Source organism: Pseudorasbora parva, chromosome 15, assembly GCF_024679245.1.
Source record: "Pseudorasbora parva isolate DD20220531a chromosome 15, ASM2467924v1, whole genome shotgun sequence".
Lineage (NCBI taxonomy): Eukaryota > Metazoa > Chordata > Actinopteri > Cypriniformes > Gobionidae > Pseudorasbora > Pseudorasbora parva.
This window is the reverse complement of record NC_090186.1, coordinates 41252643-41276695: the sequence shown is the minus strand read 5'-3', so window position 1 is coordinate 41276695 and position 24053 is coordinate 41252643. Positions and strand designations below refer to the sequence as shown.

Below are 24053 nucleotides of genomic sequence, written 5' to 3'. Positions count from 1 at the left end.
TTGCTGAACGTGTAAAGTCCGTAGTCCACTCGCAACCGCTTGAATCTCATTGTGTGGTGCTTTGTGTTCAGTATGGCGAGTGTGTCACCTGCTCTTAAAGGTCATATCAATGATTCGCCATTGATTTTTATTTTTTATTTTATTTTTTATTCATTTCACCTTTGTCCTTTTCTCCATCATGCCTGGTGCCTCGTCTTCTCTCGCTATCCTCTGTCTTCATCACCTCATCGCCTCCTCTCACTGTTTAAACACATTACAATCAAGCCTCTCGGGAGGATGCCATTGGACCAAATGCATCCTGTTGCCAGGCAACTCATTTCATCTGTCTCCTGGTGTTTGAGGGTAATTGCACAGAGAGGCAGAGGGAGCGTCCGTGTCCGTAGAAACAGTGAGATGGCAGAATTCAAACCAGGCTAGAGCGTTAGAGGTGAGAAAATAATTCTGTGCTCTGATAAATCAAACTTAATTTGGTCAGTCTGAGAGCCATGACAGCACACACAGAGATGAGAAACTCTGAGCCTGTTGCAGTTATGCCATATAATGTCAAGGTTATTATTTTTAAAAATTAGATCAGCAGTTTAAAAATATTCCGAAGTCATATGATGAAATTTATTTCGTTATTTGCTGAAAATTGCAGGCTAGATTGTGAGCAGTAGTGATGTCTCTGTCTCTATCTATCTATCTATCTATCTATCTATCTATCTATCTATCTATCTATCTATCTATCTATCTATCTATCTATCTATCTATCTATCTATCTATCTATCTATCTATCTATCTATCTATCTATCTATCTATCTATCTATCTATCTATCTATCTATCTATTTATCTATTTGTCTGTCTGTCTGTCTGTCTGTCTATTCATCATCTAGCTATCTATATCCATGCATCCATCCATCATCTAGCTATCTATATCCATCCATCCATCCATCCATTCGACTGTTGTGCTTTAGCCCATACCAGTGAGAGTTGGGATATTGCGCTAATAATATCAGTGACCTTTTTTGATGATTTACACTTGTGCAGTGAGATGACTTAAGCTTTTAAAAGGCATCAGTGTGGATTAGCAACTTTTGGAAAATGCTTAAAAATGCAAGTGTGGACAGAAAACGCTTTGAAAGGAAAACACAGTTTTTTAAATGCATACAGATTAATGTGGACATTGCCTTTGATTTGGCCAACGTTCACCATCTCAACACAAACAGGTGTGCTGTGACATTTTCCTGATGGCGTTGAAAGCCCTTCTTGACCTTGACTGCAGTGTCATTGACATGATTATTTATTTATTTAAAGCCTATTCTAGTGAAAGCATCTTAAAACTAAAACTCATGAATAAATGCTCTCTGCAGAGCCACAGCCTCACCAGCCATTAGATCAATGACACCAGGAAGGACGGGGTCACACTGACAAACTAATGCAGCACTTTAAAGGGGCCATATTTCCATCTAGGGATGGGTCAGGACTAATTTACTAGCCACCCAACAACCAGCTGGTTTATCTAGATTTTATTTATATATGATCTTTCAGAAATCATTTTAATATGTTGATGTGCTGATCAAGAGTTATTTATTTTTATTATCAATGCTGGAAACAGGCCCTATCGTACTCTCGGTGCAATGCGGTCGCAGGCAGTTATTATTTTCACGTCCAGCACCATATTGTTTTAAAAGCCAATCCACTCGCTCCCATCTGTTCACCCATGAGCGTGCTGGTCTGAAAACCAGGTGTGTTTTGAGTTTTGGTTGGCGTTGTTGTTGCTGTTTTGAGAAACTGAAAACCACTGCGCTGACCAACTGAAACCTAGTCTAAAGTCAATAGCGCCGTAATGTTGTGTTATTTAAAGGGCACGTTAGTAATAAACGCCTATAGACAGGTGCAAACGCGCTTACACTTTGCTTATTACACACACAAGGACGTGTAGAAGCACACACACACATTTTTAGATTTTAAAAATAAAAGGATTCTTCTCTGGAAAAGTGTCCAGTCTTTCTGCTCCCAAATTCCGGCATGTAAATATCAAATCCACCTCATCCTTCACCTCATCATTGCGAGCGCAACTGGCTTTTAAAGGGAATAGGAGATGAGACTCTGATTGGTTTATTGCGCGTTACGCCCAAAACACATCCATGACTCATTAAGAGAACAGGGTTAACCCTTTTAGACCATGTGCTGAGCACATCGACCATTTTTCTTGTTGTTAAATTAGATTCGGACACACCCTAAGATCACTTGCTTCAGACCATGCACTCACCGGTATATCATTAAAATTGGGCCCATTATGTGCTGCTTCATATTTTTGTGGAAACTGTAACATTATAAAATGGCATTTATTTATCAGTTTAATGCATCCTTGCTGAATAAAAGTAACAATTTCTTTTTTTAAAAGTTTTTCCTTCGCATTTTCCAGTCTTTCATTGTTGATTGCGACTTTGAAAGATTCAAACTTTCCATTGACTAGAAATTTCTGTAGCACACTGAAAAAAGAGGCACGGCATGAAATGACAAAATGCCAAGCAGAAGATATTCAATATATAATTAATGGAAAGCAGGATTTGAAAATTAGCATGTTTATACAATAAATGGATCGAAGAGTAATCATTACTTTCAGTATTTAATGCAATGTTGTGTCATTCATCTTAGATGATGTTTTAATTTGCAATGTGTGCTTTCTGTGTTTGCTTCATCTGTGAGGGATGTGTGCAATACTGCATTCGAATTTGGACACAATCTTGAGTCTCTGAGTGCAGCATAAGGTTTCAGCCTGTCTTTGGAACAGTTGGTTGCCTGAAATGCCTTTAAATGCTGCCAACGTGGGTTTTGGAACAGAACTTGTGTTTACATAGTACATCAGTATCTTACTTTTTTTTTAAATAAAGAGCAAGACATATCATCTTTTCCATGATATGACCCCTTTAAAAAAACATGAAATCCTTCAGTGTTGTTTAGTGTGTGCTTGGCAGCCATTCATGTCCTTCAGCACTGCAGAAACAGGTTGAAATGAAGAAAACAAGCCCTGTTGTATTGTGAAACATCTCTTTGGCATATCCTACAGACCATTATCATATCATCGTATTACATGACAATTTGTGTAATATCACCTCATTTAGCCTATTCTCAGATGAAATGAGCATTTGATCCTGTTTTGTCACATGATCTTCAACATATTTTTGTTGATAATTACATCAGATTGCTGGAGGTGTAATGATTTATTAGGGGTTCAAGTGCGAGACGCTATTGTCATTTTTACATTTTCCAAGGATCGGCATTCTCCCCCTAAAAGTGATCGGACAGACCAAACTGTAAGTTGTAGAGACCTGAAACGTTCAGGGCTGGTAGTACTCACACCACCTACATGGTCACCAAGGCTCTCCCCGATCCGCCCGACAGGGGCTCTACAGCGGTCAAAAGTACGATATGGCTCATAACCCCTAAACCGTCATCAGATTTGCTCATCCTTCTGGTGAAATTTTCGTCAATTTTTTTTTTTTTGAAGCCTACTTTTGCGGACTAGTCCTAGGCTTTTGGCCCGAACAAAACCAAACCAGAGTAGCAAGTTTCCCTGGAGTCTGATTGTCAATAGTTATCAACAACAACAACAAAAAAAGGTTCAGAACGTTCAAAGTGGGAGGAGCCGCTTTTACTAAAATGGCTATAACTCGTGAACGAAATTAGATATTTTCACCGGACTCAGCACACCTATGTTATTCTGTGATTGCGTGAAAAAGGGCATCGCAACTGGCCAGTCACTTGGTGGTGCTATGAACGTTTTTTTGGGGGGGAATGGCTATAACCATCTAACCATTAGTCTGATTTACTTGATAATTGGCTAGCAGTGTCTTTGTCCAGGGTGCCATATCTGTCAATGAGGACATTGGCATATCTCAAAAAACAAGGCCTCAATCGGCCAATTAAATTTGAGCATTTGTTAGACAAGGTTAGGCTAATCGGAAAACAAAACTCTGTAGGTGTCATGGCACAATGCTGAGAAGTTTAGAGCCAGTGCTTTTCACAGTATTCTCCTTCTTCGACTCCTGAATTCCTGCTGAGTCCAACGATACCACACATACCAGGTTTCGTTTGTGCAACAGTGATTTAGTGCTTACATTTTTTTAATTTTCAATTTTCAAATTAAATTTTAATACGATTTTCTTCGAAACCGTCTAATCAAAACATAACCACCGCAGGAAATTCAAAAACATAGGTCAATAGTTGTCCAAATGCCCAAATGTCACAATTTTGATAGCAAGTGGCAAAAAAAATCCAATCAAAGTCACCCATGGGTCATTTTTACGCTCTCATACATATACGTTTCTATAACATAAAAAACTAAAAGAGATATTTGCACCAAATGTTAAACTCATATTTATGGGCACAAAAGTGGTGGATATCGGGCAAGAGTTGGTTGTATAACTTTAAAAAACATTTTTCCTTAGTAAATTGCCTGTATTGGCTTTAAATGTTGTTGTTTTCCCACTTATGATCTAAGTGGTTACATGCTTGTTAAATAAAACATATTTTTATGCATATGCTTAAAGGCCTTAAATGTTTGAGCCCGGATAATTGCTGCTCGCAATTGTTTGACTCACACATGTTTAAAAAAAAAAAAAATTTGATTTTTGCCTTCCATCTGTAAAAAGCCTAATAAATTAGTGAAAAAATAAGATTTTTGCCTTCCATCTGAAAAAAGCCTAATAAAAGAGTGTTTAAAGGTGTGTCGCTGTAGATTTTAGTTTCATTAGGATGTCTGCCCTAATGAAACGCTCTTTAATGCCACAGAGCCGTGATCTCTGATGTGTCTGTCGAGCGCCGAGCCTCAGACGAGCCAGTAATGAGCTGCCGTTCATATTTTTTCTTTGTCCGTACCTCGTTAACATTTCCACTCGTGTGTCCTTCCTGCTGTTGACACCAAAAGGAGGATGAGACAGAGAGCGACAGAGAGAGGGAGAGAGGGAGGACAGATTGTTCCAGAAGCGCTGAGATGGCAGCAGGGGTGAGGAACATGACAGAAGTTTACGTGGGTATGAGGTAACCGCAAATGAGGAGAGAGTGATGATTTGAGAAGAGAAAGTGTAAATTGTACAGATAAATGCTGTGTGTTTGTCAAGAGAGCATTATGGGAATGTGTTTAGATGTAAATTAGTCAGTATAAATGTACAGGAAAACAGCAGCACATGATGTTACTGCATTAATAAACCTTTTGTTTAGTAAAAGTATCATTGTCAGGTATTAGCATTGACGTCAACATGAACTAAAGTTGATCTTATTTACTTACTTAAAAGGATAGTTCACCCAAAAAATTAAAATGCTGTCATCTATTACTCACCCTCATGTCGTTCTAAACCCATAACATGTATATTCACTGATGAATGTTTATTAGGGGTATAAATCGGACATTTTGTAACGATACAATCCAACATTTTAGCCAGCTAAATGATGGTTTCCTAAACCAAACCACAACACGACTACGATTTGGTTAGACTGAGATTAAACCACTCGATACATATGGACTGATTTTACATTCTCTTTATGAATGTTTTGAGAGTTTTGGGTGAATGCATCAGAGTTTTGGGTGAATAGACTTTCAGTGGAGGGAGTGAAATCTCTCAGATTGCATCAAAAAGATCTGCATTTGTGTTCGGATGATGAATGAAAGTCTTGTGGGTTTGGAACGACATGAGGGTAAGTAACTTATGACTGATTAAAGCAACACTGTGTAACTTTAGCCCTTCTAGTGAGTGGAGCATAAAACTAAGTTCCAGTTAGTTTTTGGTATTAAGTGGATTGTGGCTTGGCTTTGCTCTTCTGCACAAATTAATCTGATGGCTTGAGTCGCGCCAATGTGCTCATGGACACAAATGATTGACATTATCAGTGCAAATATCACTGACAACATCAAAGCTCTCTCAATAACTAAAGACAGACATCTGAAAAAATGTCTTATGAAAAAAGTAAGTAGCATATATTCCGTTGTTTTGACTCAATTGTTTTAAAATATCAGTACAAAAGTTTGGCAATGCTGACATAATTACTGCAATTCATTTCAGATAACGGTGGAATCTATAACTTAGCAAGATTATTTATAGGCAAAGTAGTGACTGGTGGTGTAGAGATTGCCATTGCATGTCCATTGTCAGTGGACATCCAATAGAAGCGATGTCGATTTGTGTTTTATTACTGTCACTTTCCCTTTCTGCTTGCAAACTCTTTTCAGTTCAAGATTCAGTTGTTGTGGCTCTAAACAACAAGTAGTGTCCTGACCTTTTTTTCCTATATTTACATATATATGACATAACGCGTGGATAAATTATGAAAGTATGCAGTTTCCCAGGAAATCCATCATGGGAGATCTAAAATATAAATAATCATTAATTATAGGCTTACCATAGTGATTTAGGATGAGGCAAAACACAGTTAGGAAGATGGTGTTATGATGTACTTGCTCCTTTCTTATTTTATTTTCAAACTAAAAAAGTTTACTTGTAAATGTGTTGCTATTGTGGTTTGATGTTGTGTGGACTGTGTCCGTGTGTTTCAGGTACGTGAACACACTCTTGAAGCTGGTGCCACAGGTTCTGCAGCTACAGGAACAGTTGCGAGACGCCGTACAGAATGGAGACATGGAGACGTCACATGGCATCTGTCGGATCGCCGTCTCTCTGGGAGAGAATCATTCAAGGTACAAACGCACAATAGAGGAAGAAAATTTTAATAGTACACCATTAGAAATGGGTAAACATTTTCTAAAACAATTCATTGGGCTGGTAATTTATTGTGTTATTTAGGTGTTATGAATTATAAAAAACAATAAAATAACTGACCTGTATAACCCTGAATGCAAATATTTTGTAACATTATAAATGTGTCACTTTTGATTAATTTAATGCATCCCTGCTGAATAAAGGTGGGGGTTTTTTACAGAAAAGAAAAAGATCTTTCTGTCCACAAATCACAAGTTTCCCAAAGTTATTAGCCACTCAGCATTTTCAATGGCCACAATTTTGACATAGGAACCATAGGGAAAAACTGCCATATAGATATTTTTGATATTATCTCATAACTTGGCAGCATGTTTATTAGGCTGCTGTCACTTTAAGACCTGACGCACAGATCCATTATACTGTTACACGTGCGTTTTCAATAAAAAAAAACTGTTTTCGTTTTTTTTTTTTTTCTATGAAACAAAGTCTCAGATATCAAATTACGTCCATTACTGTTTAATGTGGTGCTGTTTAATTGCTCAGTCAGTGTTTCAACCACGGAAAGACATCAATAAAGCAGCTTGTGAACAATATTTCATGTAATGTCACATTTACCTGAGAAAAAACATTCTGTCTCCATAAAATCGTTAGTCAGCTAGAAAAATTAACTCTAGAGATTTTGATAACCACATTACGTAGGCTACTCATTATAATTGTAATGTTCTTCAATATTAATGCAAGTTTGAATAAATCAGTCAAGTTTTTATGACAGTCTCCATTTAAATGTTTATATTTCAAAAAACAAATTTGAGTAGAAATATGATTATGCAATTGAAAAGTTAGCATTATAACTTTATTTTTATAAAAACATTCTTGAGTGTAATTTATGTTTGTATTGAATCAATATTATAGGCTATTAATGTAGTACCAACTGACTACCATGTAGCCTATAGTTACAGCATTAGTTACATTTACATTTATTATCCATGTACTGATATATGGCCACAATAATCGATACTGAATCAAATCGAAAGCTTGTGAATGGAAATCAAATCGAGTCGTGAAATGTTTGTCAATTCCCAGCCCTAGTGGCTATAGTAGGAGTGACTGCGTTACACACCACTTTTGAAATACACCCACATTGGGCTGGTTGGTGGGTGTTTAAAGGGTTAGTTCACCCAAAAATGAAAATTCTCTCATTAATTACTTACCCTAATGTCGTTCGACACCCGTAAGACCTCAACTTCAGACAAAGATGAAGATATTTGTGTTGAAATCTGATGGCTCAGAAAGGCCTTCAGTGACACCAATGTCATTTCCTCTCTCAAGACCCATAAAGGCACTAAAGACGTCGTTACAAAGCCCATTTCACTACAGCGTCTCTACAATCATTTTATGAAGTGACGGGAATTCGTTTTTGTGCGCAATAATAACGACTTATATACTGATGGGCCGAATTCAAAACAAAGTTTCGAACTGTTATGAATCAGTGTATCGATTCATGATTCGGATCGCCAGTGTCACATGACTTCAGCAGTTTGACACACGATCCGAATCATGAATCAATGCACTGATGAGAGAATCATCATTAATGAGAGAATTTTCATTTTGGGTGAACTAACCCTTTAATGTCAAGGCCTGTATACAATATAGACTGGTATGGTCAATATGTTGTGTATCCCTAATGGTAAAGATGTTCTGATATGACGTAGTGCTGGTGTGATGAAGGTCTCTGCTCTTTTCTATCAGAGCTCTTTTGGAGCAGGTGGAGCACTGGCAGAGTTTTCTGGCACTGGTGAATATGATCATGTTCTGCACGGGCATCCCCGGACACTACCCTGTCAACGAGACCACCAGCTCTCTCACACTCACCTTCTGGTACACACTACAGGTGGGCATCACTGCTGAGATCTATGCCTACAGTGTGCATGTATCCTTTCAGTGCCTCCGTAGTGAGCAGGTGCACAGATTAATTACTGCATTTTTCCAACAAATCCAGCACTCACTGATGATAAATGGATAGTCGCGTAGTGCCCAAATTAAAGTCTTAAGTTCACACAGAAGATGGATAAAGGGCTCTATCATACACCCATTGCTAGGCGCGACGCAAATGTTTTTTTCTCTGTTGTTTCGGCTGACGCAATAATCAATTTCACGTCCTGTGCCATGTTGTTTAAATAGCAAATGCATTTGCATCCACGGGCATGCTGGTCTAAAAAAACAACAGGTATATTCAGGAGCATTGTTAGTGTGTTGCTATTTTGAGGAACTGAAAACAATTGCATTAATGACCAACAAAAACCTGCTCTAAAGTCAAGACTCAAGAGTGTTGATTTTGTGTTATTTAAAGGGTGCATTAGTAATATGCGCCTACAGGCGGGTGCACAACACGCGTACACTCTGCTTACACACATAGGGACGCGCAGCATCTCACACACATTTTTAAATATTAATATACCTCTCTGGAGAAGCGTTCAGTCTTTCTACTCGCAAATTCCAGTATATAAATCCGCCATGGCTCGAGCGCATCTGGCTTTTAAAGGGAATGGGAAAGGAGACTCTGATTGGTTTATTGCACGTTATGCCAAAACACACCCATGACCCAGGAGAATAGGGTCAACCCTTTTGGGCCATGCGACGGGCGCGCACAGTTTTTCTCGTTGTTAAACTAGCAAAAGTGGATTCGGACACGCCCTAAGTGGACTTGCTCCGTGTGCTTCAGTCCATATGCTCAGATTGTTAAAATTGGGCTCATTATGTCAGTTTAGGACTTGTTACTGAATGATAAATGACTGATCATGTCCATACTGACATGATTTAAAGGGATAATTCACCCAAAAAATGTAATTGTCATTAATTACTCACCCTCATGTCGTTCCAAATCCATAAGATTTTCATTTATTTTTGAAACACAAATGAAGATCTTTGTAATGTAATCTCTAGTGTCTTAAAAACAGGCCTATATTATTTGTATTGTGTTGACTGTACTAGTGTCTTTACTGGAGGTTTATTGTTTTTTGTGTATAAATCTGCAGCAGTGATGAGAGTCCGTTAGAGACATTGAACCGTCCTTCACACGCTATCTGAATATACTCCTGTGATGCGTGTTTACTGCAGTGTGTGTCACGTGTTGAATATTCTGGAATGTCCTTTGCTTGTGTCCTTGTCTTTCTTTACAGTCCACATTAGCTGAATATTTGATGACTATGTTTAAAGGTTTAAATCAAGTAGCAAAACTATTAGATTAGGAATGTTCCATTTAATTTCTCCATAGAGGAATAGAGTATTAACAATTTATAAACTTTGTGTGTTTCAGGATGACATCATGTCGTTTGAGGCAGAGAAGCAGGCCGTGTATCTGCAGGTCTACAGGCCCGTGTATTTCCAGCTCGTAGACGTTCTGCTGCACAAAGCGCAGTTCCCCACGGACGAGGAATATGCTTCCTGGTCATCAGATGAGAAGGAGCAGTTCAGGATCTACAGGTCAGTGTGTGTGTGTGTGATTCATATTCTCATGGGCCTGTTGTAACATTTTCTTCTACACTCAGCAGTTTCATGCTGGATTTGCTGAATTGGCACAGCAGACAATGTGCTGTTCTTATTCAGAATGTGCTAAATTAAATATTACATATTTAAATACTATTATAATACACAAATCAAATTTATTTAAATATTTAATATAATTATTTTGAACATACTTAAAAGTTTAATGTGTGTTGCACCCAAAAATTAACATGATCTAATGATTTACTCATCCTCAAGCCACCCTAGGTGTATATGAATTTTTTTCTTTCAGACGAATATTATGGGAGTTATATTACAAAAATGTCCTGGCTCTTCCAAGCTTTATAATGCCAGTGAATGGCAGCCCAAAATTCGAAGATAAAAAAAAGTGCCTCCATCCATTATAAAAGTAATCCACATGGCTCTGGGGGGTTAATAAAAGCCTCCAACAAGGCCTTGATAAAACAATGCATTTCTGTGATGTTTGACTCTTTTAGAGTGGATATATCCGACACATTGATGTACGTCTACGAGATGCTGGGAGCCGAATTACTCAGTAACCTGTATGAAAAACTGGGGCGACTCCTCACCAACACGGAACAAACAACAACATGGCAGGTCAGAAAATTCAGTTTTCATTGTTTTTGGTGTTTTATTAAATAAACAATGCAAAGGGGGAACATTGCTAGGGCTGCACGGTTCATTAAAATAAAGCCAAAACTGATATGGATTAGTGCAACTATGAACTGGCAAATTCTGTGATTCTTCTTGTTTAATAGCAAAGCTTGGCTCTGTGATGATTTTTTTGTTTGTTTGTTTTTTTACACGAGAGCAGCTCATGATCAGTGTCTCAGAGCGGCTTGGTTCACAGAAAATGTGGCTCCACATAAACTCATCTCTGCATCCACTCTGAGACTGAGTCGCTTTTGAATATGCCAACCATCTTCCCAAATGTGTAATGAGAAGCACTTTTAAACTGGATGTTGTCAACTAAAGAGAAGATGATTTTAAGGGCGCCCTGCGTTTTTTGCACCATAAAAAAAGCTTGCTGGTTTAACATTTGAAAATGAAGAAATTAAGAGTTAATATCAAATAAATATTAGTATTACTGTAAATAAGTATTAATATTTTTATTATAATTTTTAATATTTTTCTCAAATACTCATTTTACAGTGAAGTATTACAATAATTGTTTACAATAGTATTTCTTATTTTGTTTAACATTTTTATTTAGTAATATGTCATTGTAATTATATGTAATTATTATTATTTTATTAGCCATAGTGATATAAAATCACAAAATTACTATAATTACTATAAAATTGCTATAATTGCATATAATTAAAAAATTGTGCAATTGCAATTTTCATCAGAAAAACTCAACCCAAATATTGCAGCCCCACATGGGTTTTTTAACAGGAAATCATCTATTTTGTTCCAGCATACCGAAGCGCTGTTGTACGGATTCCAGTCCATCGCCGAAACGATAGATGTCAACTATTCTGACGTCATCCCAGGACTCATCGGCCTCATTCCACGAATCAGCATAAACAACGTCCAACTGGCCGACACGGTCATGTTCACAATCGGTGTGTGCCTGCCTATCGGTGCTCCTGTAACCTTAAAATACTGTCGCTGTGCCATTTCTGTGTTTTAGGAAATTGTCATCTAAAGCAATTTTGCCTGTTTTCACACACTTTGGTCCAGACCAGACAATTGCACATAATTACTTTCCCACACAGACACAGATTTTCACCCATTACGTCTCTCCCTGCAGGAGCGTTGGCAGAGTGGTTGGCGGATCATCCGGTGATGCTGAGCAGCGTTCTGCCACTGGTTTTGCAGGCTTTGGGCAATCCAGACCTGTCTGTTTCCAGCGTGTCCACACTAAAGAAGATCTGCAGAGAGTGCAAATACGACCTGCCCCCATACGCTACCAATATAGTTGCTGTGTCACAGGTATTACACGCTCTAATGATGATAATAACACATATGGGACAAATTTGCACCGTTTTTCTCCTCTGAATGTCTGCCTTTTTTCTTATATGCAGGAAGTGCTTATTAAACAGATCCACAAGGTGAGTTTGCATTTATCTTGATGAATCAACTCATTTGGTGTTGCTCAGATAAAGCTTATTTCATAAAGCTGTAAATATTAATTTTTCATTTATGGACAACCAGTTTGAGATTCAAATCGATTTTGCATAGTATTAATGAAACAAACAAAAAAAATCCATATTTTATTCCCAGAATTCGCTCATTTTCTTATTTTGCACAATTCATCAAAACACTTTTTTTAATTTTTTTTAAAGAAACATTTGTCTTTAAACATTTGCCTGTCTCTGAAATTGCTTTTGTGATATTACCGTAAGTTTTAGCTCATGCAATAAAAAAAAAAATTTCTGCATAACAGCCCAGTTCAAATTAAGTTTGATAATTTAAGGTTATAAAAAGTCTTAAAATGATAAATAAGTAACATTTGTTATACCATTTACATTTTTTTGGAGAGGTCTTATATTTGGGGAAGGAAAAACAGGGTTGCATAGTTGTTTATTAAGCATGAAATATGTTCTGGCTGGGAAAGATTTTTGGCACTTTGCACAGCTTTTCTGCTGGAAATGCATCATGTCTGGTTAAAAAAATGGTATTACACCTGCTCCTCTTTTTAATCCCTCTCTTTCTCTCTAGACGAGTCAGTGTATGTGGTTGATGCAGGCTCTGGGCTTTCTGTTATCTGCACTACCAGTGGAGGAGATCTTGAGGAACCTTCACTCTCTGATCACGCCGTACATCCAACAACTGGAGAAGCTAGCAGAGGAGACGGTAAGACATTAAACCGCTCAGGCCTCTGGGTTTGTTTATCCGTGTGTTCGTTTGGCCCGCTTGCGTGTGAACAGACCCTGTGTCTGCGTGAGCATGTCATAGGATGGAACATTTCTCAGCAGGAACAGATTGGCATTACTCTGGGCGCTGGAAGAGTAAACCGCAGGAGATATCGGCTGAATGTTACTGAGTTCACCCAAAAATGGAAATTGTGTCATTAATTACTCACCCTCATGTCATTCCAAACCTGTAAGACTTTCGTTCATTTTCAGAACAAAATGAAGATCTTTCTTGAGAGCTTTCTGTTCCTCTTTTGACAGCTTCTGATCATGAGATTTTAAAACTAATCCATATGAATTGAGTGGTTTAGTCCAAATTTTCTGAAGCGACGCGATTGCTTTATAATGATGAACAGATTGAATTTAGGCTTTTATTCACATATAAACATCAGCAACACATGCATAACTTGCATGTTCGCTTGACATGCGAGAACTATTGTGGTTCATTCTCGTGTTACGCAGCACATTTGAGCTTCAGCAAGAACCAATGAGGTTTGTTCTTGTGCGCCAAGCATGTTCAGTTGAGCTCCTGTTAATGTCTGCTGATCAATGTTTATATGTGAATAAAAAACTAAATCTAAACAGAGGGACAGAGAGCTTTGTTGATTTCATCAAAAAGATCTTAATTTGTGTACCGAAGATGAGCAGAAGTCTTACGGGTTTGGAATGACATGAGGACGAGTAATAAATGACGGTTAATTTCTTTGTAAACTATTTTTTTAAGTAACTTGACGTTTCAAGCATAATATTTGATCTATTTTTGCTGCACAAATAGAAGTGGTGCCAAAAAAAGCTGAAGCAGGATCAATGTAAAATCTGATAAAACTGGCATTAACTGTTAATAGAATTAAAAATAACCTTCAAGTAATCACTTTTACTGCCAAAACATCCTGGATATAATGAAGTAAGTGCAGATCTTATTCGTTCTGAAGTTCATACATGCTGAAATTCCCCACGTTCTGTGTGCTAAGTTGTCCAGAGCAACATTTTTCTTTTGGTGATGCACCAAAATTTTCGAATCCATCTAAAAATTATTTTTTCTGTTTTTGAGGGCCGAAGTCATTGACAGAAATCGTGACATTTATTAAAATACATGTCTTGTCTTGTTTTAATTTATGTAATCACTCCATTAGCGTTTCAACTGTGTAAAGACATCAATAAAACAGTACATTTACCTCACGAAAGCCTTTCAATATCTATAAACTTTGTTAGTTAAAAAAAAATTACACTATAAAAAGATAATTTGCCTAAATATGAACGCATTATATTACATATTATATTTTGATCTGTTGTCTTCAGTATTTAATGTATGTCTGAATAAATTTCATGAAAAGTTTTTATTACAGCCAATGTTTATATTTTAACAATTAATTAATATATCATTAATATATATCATTAAAAATTTGGTATGTCTTAAGTGCAATTTAAATTATATACAACTCATTTTTAATTGAGTGTTGATTTATAAATATATTTGATTAAACAATTGATTATTAAATAAACTTTAGTTTCAGTTTTTGACTAAAGGAAAACTTTAGTTTTGGTTTGTTGTTTCATTGAGAAATTACTTTTGAGTATATACTTTAAATTTAAAATGTCTGTATAGGAGCTCTCACCTCATGTGGTACCATTTAAAAAAAGCTTAGACTGTCTACTTTCTAGAGATATGCATCGTTTTGGCATTTGTTTTACACAAGTTACTTATTTTCACAAAATTACTCCCATTTCGGATTGGATTGGAAAAAAATGGGTTATTGCATTTATACCACTGCATATGGAGAGACTTGTTTATTGGAGAGATTTTGGTAGGTAGAAATTACATAAAAAAGGTAATATTCCTCCCTTCAGATCCATTTGTATAATTCTTGCATACAACATGATACAAATACATTTTTTACAGTATTTGCTGCCATCTAGTGGAAATAGCCAAAACTGTCTGCAGGGTGCTAGAACACACAGGGCCTGAGATATACACTTTCAAAAATGAATTTAAAAACCAAAAAAATCAAAAAGTGCCTCTTTTTTGGTGGGGTTTATTACAGCTTAGACAGCACATACTTAAATGTTTAACACTTTTAGCAGTGTTTAACTGCAAATCGTTTCCTGTAAAATGGCACCAAAATTGTGTATTTAGACCACTGTAATTTGGTATGGGAAGCTTTTCAATTTTGATAGGCCAAATCCACTCGGAAAATGGTCCCAGGGCTAAGGAGGTTAATATATGACTCAAGGAATAAAACAATTTAATTACTATTACACCCTGTCGCATAATTACAGAAATGAATGATGCCTCAAAATTTGCAACTTTAGCTTTTTTCAAAGGGTTTAGACTTACAACTGAGATTTTATTTTAAAAGGGCACAAAAAAAATCCAAGTCTTCATTTGAAAGCAGAAAATCACAATGGCTTACTTCAGTGCGCAACTACATTGCAATGCCCTGGCAACCATAAGCGTCATAATCTGTCTTCTAAATACTTTTGGATTCTGTTTATTTTGCATCTTATTAAATGCATGAACATAAAAAAAAACATTTCACTTCTATTTCTAGTTGGGCTTCATATCTTGTCTCTCTCTACCTGCTGCATGCCTATTTTTGACTTTCGATTTCTAATAGCTTTCCTCCCCGTCTGGTCCTTCCCAGAGAGACATTACATCAGCCTCAGTAAACAGGCTGTGATGGGGCGCTCACACAGCGACCCCTGCTGGCCACAGACCCTGTGTCTAAACGCTCAGATCTCATACAGCGCCTCTGATGTTATTTTCGGATGGTGCTGTCAGTACAATTGCTAAAAATACCCAAAGTAAAAAGGACCTGTTTACTTTGGGTATTTTTTCAACCTTTACAACTTTTGCCTTTGTTAAATGTTTAATTGAGTGTCTCTTTCCTATTGTGCTTGCGTGTGATGTCATAAAGAAAGGAAGACGGTGTAGCGACTCGCTCTGCCTCTCCGCCAATCACTGAGCTGTTGTCATGGAGCTAACAGCAGTAATTAGACTGTTGGCCTAATGGTTGTTTAACAACTCTTTAATTACTGCTGATGTTCCCGTGAGTGCCGGCACAGAGCGCACGCCCACCCCACCCGTCGGCTCTCATTATTTTACATCGTTCAAGGGCTCATATTGTGGGATTTATTTCTTGCTTGTTTGTTAAATATCTTGATATACTATGTCACAGTGTTGTTCATTATCATTGAGACACTGATTTTATTAAAAGTTTTTATTTGTATATTTCATTTTATTTTTAGATAAAGATTAGTAATTTTGTCATTTTTATTAGGTTTGTATAATATGTATACAGTTGAATTAACTTATTATAGGTCTGTATAATTTAATTATGTCTATATAATTATTGGATTTATTTATTTTAGCTTTAGTTATTTTAGGACATTGTGTCAACTAAATGGAAATAAGATATGTTCCCTTTGCAACTAGTTAAAATAAAATAAACAAAAAGTAATAACAATAGTATTTTTATTTGTATGGTTTTAGTTGACCATAATATCAGTATAATTATAAAATAATAGTACTCATTAATACATAATTTAAAATAATTATTATTAAATTATTAAAAATGTCATTTTATTTCACTGTAAAATAATAACATATTTAAGAAAATTAAGTTTTATTTTAAAGTACAATTGTACAATTACAATACTAATATTTATTTTTAGTCTCTATTTCTTTGTCTCACTAAGCCATATTAGATATTAAGCCATAGTTAGATTTTATTTAGTTTAAGCATTTAACAACAGTTTGAGCTATGCTAATATGTGAAGTATAGCCACTCATTTCATTATATACCGTTGTCTTAAAGGTACACTACAAAACAGCCGGTTTATTCCCAAATGTGATTAATAATGAAAATGACATGCACATCTAAATAATGGCATGAAATCTTGACAAAATATTAATTGTAAATAGTTGGCCCTTTAAAACGAAAAGGCATATCGATTAACAATCTGACCTTGGTTTCTCCTTTCAGCCAAACCCCTCGAATAAACTGGCCATTATTCACATCCTCGGTCTGCTGTCCAATCTCTTCACCACGCTGGACATCACCAAACAGGAGGAGGAGTCAGGAGAGAATGCCCCGCCCATTAAATCAGCCCCGCCTCAGACAGGCCCCAACCCTGTAAGCTCCTTCCTGCTCTCCGCAGTCACGCCGAAGCAGGCGTTGCAGTGTGTCAGAGCTGGACTGTAGTGTGTTTTGTGTGTTTTAGGTGGTGGTGGTGCTCCAGCAAGTCTTTGCACTGATACAGACGGTCCTCAGTAAATGGCTGAATGACTCGCAGGTTGTGGAGGTGAGATTCATTTTAAACTCCTTATGCTGCATCACCTCCAAATTGTACCATAGTCATTCCTCAATATGGAAGCAGCATTTGTGTGCAGGACAGATTTAATTCTGCTCTCCCTCAGGCGGTGTGCGCCATCTTTGAGAAGTCTGTGAAAACTCTCCTGCACGATTTTGCCCCCATGGTGTCTCAGCTGAGTGAGATGCTGGGGCAGATGTACAGTACCATACCACAGGCGTCTGCGCTGGACTTAACCCGCCAGGTACACCACGCACACAATGACAAATTATACAGGCAGTTATGTTAAGGTTCCCACGGGCCCTTAAAATGTCCAGTTTGATCAGGTTGTAAAAATCTGAAATATATTAAACGCCATAAAGTCTTAAATATAATTTTAAGAGCTCTTAAAGGGATAGTTCACCCAAAAATGAAAATTCTGTCATCATTTACTCACCTTCAAGTTGTTCTAAACCTGTGTGAGTTTCTTTGTTCTGCTGAACACAAAAGAAGATATTTTGAAGAATGTTTGTAACCAAGCAGATAGAGCAACCATTGACTACCATAGTATTTTTTCCCCTACTATGGTAATGAATGTTTGTTCTCTCTGCTTTGTTACAAACATTCTTCCAAATGTCTTCTTTTGTGTTCAGCAGAAGAAAGAAACTCACACAACTTGGTTTGTGACTTGAAGGTGAGTAAATTATGACATAATTTAAATTTTTGGGTGAACTATCCTTTTAAATCAGTAATCATGATGACGCCTAATGTGATTATTTAACTTTCCAAAGGCAGTGATTTTGAATTAAATAGAAGTCAAAATGCTGCGCTGCTGTGTGTTCTACAGACGCAATGAATCAATCCAGGAATACTGCCAAGCAATTGTTTCTGATAGACTGCTGATGAATTAGGGCCAGTGGTGCGCATGTTCAACCAAAGTAAAAAATGCTCAGACCATTAATTTGCGTACTGGCTTGGTTGACAGCTGTTACTGCACAATCGGCGTCTTAGATCGACTAACTGTAAAACTATAACTGAATGCATAATAAATCTGCCTATTTCAGACCAAAACGCAAAGCGGTGACTTTCACTGACATGCTTTACTTAGCAGTGCTGATATATATATATATATATATATATATATATATATATATATATATATAGTGACATAATATAACATAATATACCCACCCCCAAAAAAATCTTGCTCATTTTAATTTTGAAAATTTTGAAAATTCATATAAAAGACACCTCTGCTGAAATCCACCCACATTTGACGGGTGTTAATGTCAAGCCCTAGGTGTTTGTACTTCAATATGTTACGGATAGTAGGAGGATTTGCATATTTTATGCCCCTCGTCTTTTTGAATGAGCAGCTGGAAGTAGTAAAGCATAGGCATTTCAAACTAAGAGTTTAACAGTCTCGTATTATGCATACAATATTTTTTGGTTACATAATTCACTGTATCTAGCATTGAATTCAGTGTAAACTTGTGTAGCTTCTCTCTGTGCTGCTGTGTCACAAGAAGGAAAGCCTAAGAACATTATTTAACACGTTCAGTGCATAAATTTGACCAGTGTTGCACAATAATCTTTTAAATCCTTTCTTTAAACACAATATTATCATATCAGCAAAATCCATTTAAGAGTTATTTAAGAGTATTTTAAACGTGATATTATCATGTTTTGCAGTTAAATGTGTCCCTCACTTAGAATCTTATATACATGATTTATTTTGAGATTGTATGGGCGCATATATTCATTTTATTTGTGCAGGTGTTAAAAAGTCTCAAATTTGATTTTAAAAACACTGCAGAAACCTTTATGTGCGGTGCTGCTTCCTTTGTGGAGTTTCATTTGATTGATTTTGTTCTCTTGCAGATGGTGCACATATTTGCCAGCGAAACGAATCATTTCCCCCCAATCAAAGCGCTGTTTGAACTGGTCACTTCTGTTACTCTGACCATCTTCCAGCAAGGTAGGCATGCTGGGAAATACCAGCTGCAGAGGGTGAAGGAAATCATGTGGTTTTGATGTCTTTACAGTCACTATTTCCAGTTGTTTGCATGTATCTGTTTTTTAAAACCGCATACACAGAAACGGAGTTCAGAAATGAGCATGTTTTCGAAACAGTTCTTGTTTTTTGAGTTGGTGTGGTGACTTTTGATCCTGTTACTCTGTTTTTACCTAATGAGTTTCACACACATGCTGAATTCAAGGGCGTTTTCACACTAGAGTTTCTGATCTGGATCCGAATGCATTTACACCTGATATTAAAAGGCATTTCGTACGATCTGATTGATTGACAGGTGAGTAGGCGGTCCTTCACTGTTATCTGGGACGCATCGGGATGTGGTTTCAATTATTTGACCATGACACAATTAAGCCCCTGTTTGCACCTGTATCATTCACTCACCACTTGTAATCGGATCACCTGGGACAGATCTTAATACCAAATGTAAATGCAGCCGTTTTCCAAATCGGTTTTCAAGATTGTTTGAAAATCTGCTGCTTGCCGTTACTGTCCATGTGGCATCATACAGATAAACTTTCATTGAAATTATCTTGTCTGCAGATCTGCAGAAATATTAGCAAGCAAGCAACTTTATTTATAAAGCACATTTTCAAACAACAGAAGTTGCCCCAAAGTGCTTTACAAAAATGAACTCATTAAAATCAACATTTAATATTGCCTACAACAAAGCAAACGCAACTTATTCAAATGCTAAAAGAAAATTAATAAGTTTTAAATAAGACATAAAAGCTCATACATTTGAACTAATTAAATATTGCTTGTCCAACAGCTAGCCATACTTGAACTGTTAATACTTTTTTTAACTGAATACATTTAAAGAGGACCTATTATGCTGTTTTGCATGTTTATCTTTCTTTAGTGTAGTTCTTTAGTGTAGTTCAGGAGTTCTTCTCTATATCAGGCCTAGTCCACACAGACACGGGTATTTTTATAACCAGAGTTTTTCCTCCTGCATTTAAAAAAAAAATCCTGTCCACACATGCTCGGTTTTAAAGAAATCTCCGTCTACATGAAAACGCAAAAACCCGCTATCAAGCGCTGTCAAGAGCATGCCACACCAGCAGGCGGCGATATCATCCTAATCGTAAAGACATGTTGGCCAATCAGAAGCCTAGAATTTCATTCTGACGCCTCTGTTCCACAATGTAATAATATACCTGAGCATGTATCTGTGCACATGATACAAGCAGCCCTGTTAGCACAGTTACTATCAGCAATATGTGGGCTACGTCCGCCATTGCACAGAATCGTCAACTATAGGGTCGTCAACAAAGCAGTCAGCGGCGAACAATCTGACGTCAAACACAGCGGATAACGGCGCACACTCTGACATCGCAAGGCAAAAACGCCGGTTTTACTGTCCACACGACGACCGCTGCAACCGCCGTTTCTGAAAATCCTCACCCTGGCAGGGGTTTTCAAAAGTGTTCGGTTTCAGTGACCCGATACTGCGTTTCCGTGTGGACGAACGGCCGAACTGTGTAAAAAAAGTCACGGTTATAAAAATACACGTGTTTGTGTGGATAAGGCCTCAGTGTCACGGTTTCTGAACTCCCTGAAACACTTGCTTTACAGTCTTGAGTTTTCTTCTGGGAACGAACATCTCACAATATTCCTCATTTAAAAAATTCCCATCCAAAGCATACCGGAATGCAGAATAAAGAGGCGGGGCCTGGATGAGTTAGTTAGTAGTGTGTTGAAACTGCCGGTTATAGTAACATATCGTGACATTTCCCAAACACGCTTGAAGTGGTTGACCAATCACAACACACTGGTCCATCCGTCCTATCAGAGCACATTGTGCTTTTCAGAAGGAGGAGCTTCATAGAGACGGGAACTAAACAGAACGTTACTGACAAACTGGGAAGAGAGGAGCTGCAACAATGGAGAATATGGGAAAAAAAAATGTTTGAACATTCAAGCATAAATCCAATAAATAAATAAATCAAAATAATACAAAATTATAGTAGAGCTTAGTATAGTAAATACTTTGTAAAAGGGCATAATATTGTCTCTTTAATTGTTTTTACGATTTATTTTAATTAATTGATTTTAATTAGCAATTAATTAATTAATTTTAGGCATTAAATTAATTACCGGTTTCATTTATGTATGAATGACCAATATGCATCACATTAAGTTTATTGTTTTTTTTAATGTTTAAACTGTATAATTCAAATGGATTGTTATATGAAATTAAAATACATGAATCTTAAATTAAGGCCTAAATATTTCTTTGAGTGTTGCAGCAAGAGGTTGCATGAAATTATTATTTATTTATATATATATATAATTTTTTTATTTTATTTTATTTAACAGCCACAATCGTGAACAATATAGTCGAGATACTTGTTTGAATTTAGTGGTTTGTCACTGAGACGTTCTGCTTGTATTAATATACGGTTATTAGATTAGCCCTACTTATTATTAAGGCTGTGTATATGCATTCATAAATTGAGGATTATGCTATGTGCACCTATTAAACTTGTCATAGGGCTTCACTCTTTTCATAGCACCACTTCTATCATCTTTACTCAGTTACTGTTGGTTTGCAGATACAAACACTGCAAAAAAAAATGCTAAAAATGTCACAAATAATTACAAAGAAATGTTCATTGTGTTCATGAACAAGGTTACTTGTCTCATCTTGTTTAGACTCAAAACACCAACTCGTTTGGTAAATGACATATTAATGACCAAATTTTCATTTTTGATGGTATCGAACTCTGGACCAACCAATGACAAGAAGTGTGAAAACAGCCTAAAATTGTCCAGCATGACTCCCAACTTCACACACAGCTGTTCTTTGCATGTGCCCTCTAGCGCACTAACCGCACTTGCACCCCTCACTTCCTGTTTGTCATTCTTCACGTTCTTCTGTTTTAACCACATTGTTTCCAAATCAGCAGAAATGTGAGTTAACACTCTTATCCCGCTCAGGTGACTTGGTGGAGAGGATCTGCCGTGGCCTGTGTGTTTGTTTGTTGTTTGTTTTCTGTGAGGGGGGCGGGGTTTGGTGGGGTGGGCGGGGTCTGGGGGTTGTGGGGGCGGGGTCTTGTTTGGAGTGTGGGAACAGCAAAGGGAGGGAAGTTTGGGACTGACTGCTACCTTGCTCTTCCGGGGTGGCCGTGGGAACCAAGCACTCACCAGCCGCGGCGGGCCAGTGGGGTGTATGAATTGAATTTACAGACAATGAAAACAAATAAAACGCACACTAAAAAGAAAGAAAGAAACACAAGTGTCATCACAGTAACAGGTGCCTCCTGGGTTCCCACTCCAAACCCACTGTTTCTTTTGTTGTTTAGGTTTCTTTACTTTCTCTCGTTACTTCTTTTTGTTTTCCTTCTTTGTTTCTCCCCTTCAGAACGGACTCATTGATCTGTCTTTTTTGTTTTTCCTCTTTTGTTTTATCGCAACTGCCTTCAAGTCGTTCATGTTCCCTCCTCTTTCTCTGCCCTACTTCTCTCACACGTGCGATTATTTCCGTCCAGTTGACTTTTCCTTTCCACATGACTGTTCGATCTGTTTTGTTGCTGTTTGTATATATTCTTATTATTCTTATTATTTCTTAAGTTTCATCTTTATTATATTTTAGGGCCCAGGGATCATCCTGATATTGTTGATTCATTTATGCAACTCCAAGCTCAGGTGTGTTTTTGGTTTCTTATTTCATTCACTTTGGGTTTCTCTCTTCTCTTTCCCTGTCCCTTTCTTTCTCACTTTCTCTTGCTTTCCGTCCTGTGTCACGGTCTTTTCAGACCCTTGTTTTGCCCGGGCAGTGGAATTGACCTGAAGGTTTTCGCTATTGGATGATTGACAGCTCTCTCGTCCAATAGTCACACAGAACACCTCTGATCTGTGTGCATCTCATTCCACCCAAATTCTTGCTCCTTGTAGCTGTTTATTAAACGTCTAAACTTGGCTGTTTTTTTTTTTTTTTAGACTCTGTACTATTTTTTATGGATGCCCGTTTCAGCCACAAAATAAAAAAATTAAAAGAGTAATTGTGACTTTTTAATCTAAGAGTTCTTAATTTTTTCTCACTATTTGGAGTTATAAAGTCGCAATTCTGAGATATAAAGTTTACAACTCGCAATCTTTTTGTAAGTCGCTTTGAATAAAAGCGTCTACTAAATGATTAAATGTTAAATGTAAATGCAATTGTGAGAAAAAGCAATTACTCTTTTTATTTTTTTATTTAGTGGCAGAAACGGGGTTCCATAATTTATAGGCCACTACACTGTAAAAAAAAAAAATGTTGTTTTTTGTTGGTTTAACTTAAAAAGTAAATAACCTGATTGCCTTAAAATTTTGAGTTTATTGAAATTAAAAATTTGAGTTGATACAATGAAGGAAATTTGTTTAATACATGTATCTGAACCACATAAAAAATGTGATAAATCATAAAAATAGCACTATTTGTCATGTTTTACTGCGTCATCAGAAATAAGACACACACAATTACCCAATATGCTTACCCATTATCTTTTAATAATCTTTTAATAAAGGTTGTCGAATCTCAAAAAATGTTCATTGTATTAACTCAAAAATTTAATTTCAATAAACTCAACTTTTTCTAAATAATTTTTTACAGAGAATTTTTTGAGTGTCATCCACGAAAAACTGTCAACTCCAATAATTGT

The 24053-nt window shown here is 36.8% G+C and overlaps 1 protein-coding gene across 2 annotated transcripts in view; it reads left to right on the top strand.

The window, feature by feature from the left end:
• The window catches only part of ipo13b (importin 13b), a 47004-nt gene that overhangs the window by 16976 nt on the left and 5975 nt on the right, over nt 1-24053 (top strand). The window contains exons 4-16 of one of the 2 annotated variants that reach the window (XM_067418161.1): nt 6537-6677; nt 8449-8590; nt 10016-10182; nt 10701-10821; nt 11645-11792; nt 11981-12162; nt 12255-12281; nt 12892-13026; nt 17069-17218; nt 17307-17387; nt 17503-17640; nt 19257-19353; nt 23006-23058. In XM_067418161.1, coding sequence (XP_067274262.1) covers nt 6537-6677; nt 8449-8590; nt 10016-10182; nt 10701-10821; nt 11645-11792; nt 11981-12162; nt 12255-12281; nt 12892-13026; nt 17069-17218; nt 17307-17387; nt 17503-17640; nt 19257-19353; nt 23006-23058 — 1582 coding nt within the window. The remainder of the gene's footprint in view (nt 1-6536; nt 6678-8448; nt 8591-10015; nt 10183-10700; nt 10822-11644; nt 11793-11980; nt 12163-12254; nt 12282-12891; nt 13027-17068; nt 17219-17306; nt 17388-17502; nt 17641-19256; nt 19354-23005; nt 23059-24053) is intronic. The other variant, XR_010898130.1, reaches the window with a different exon arrangement.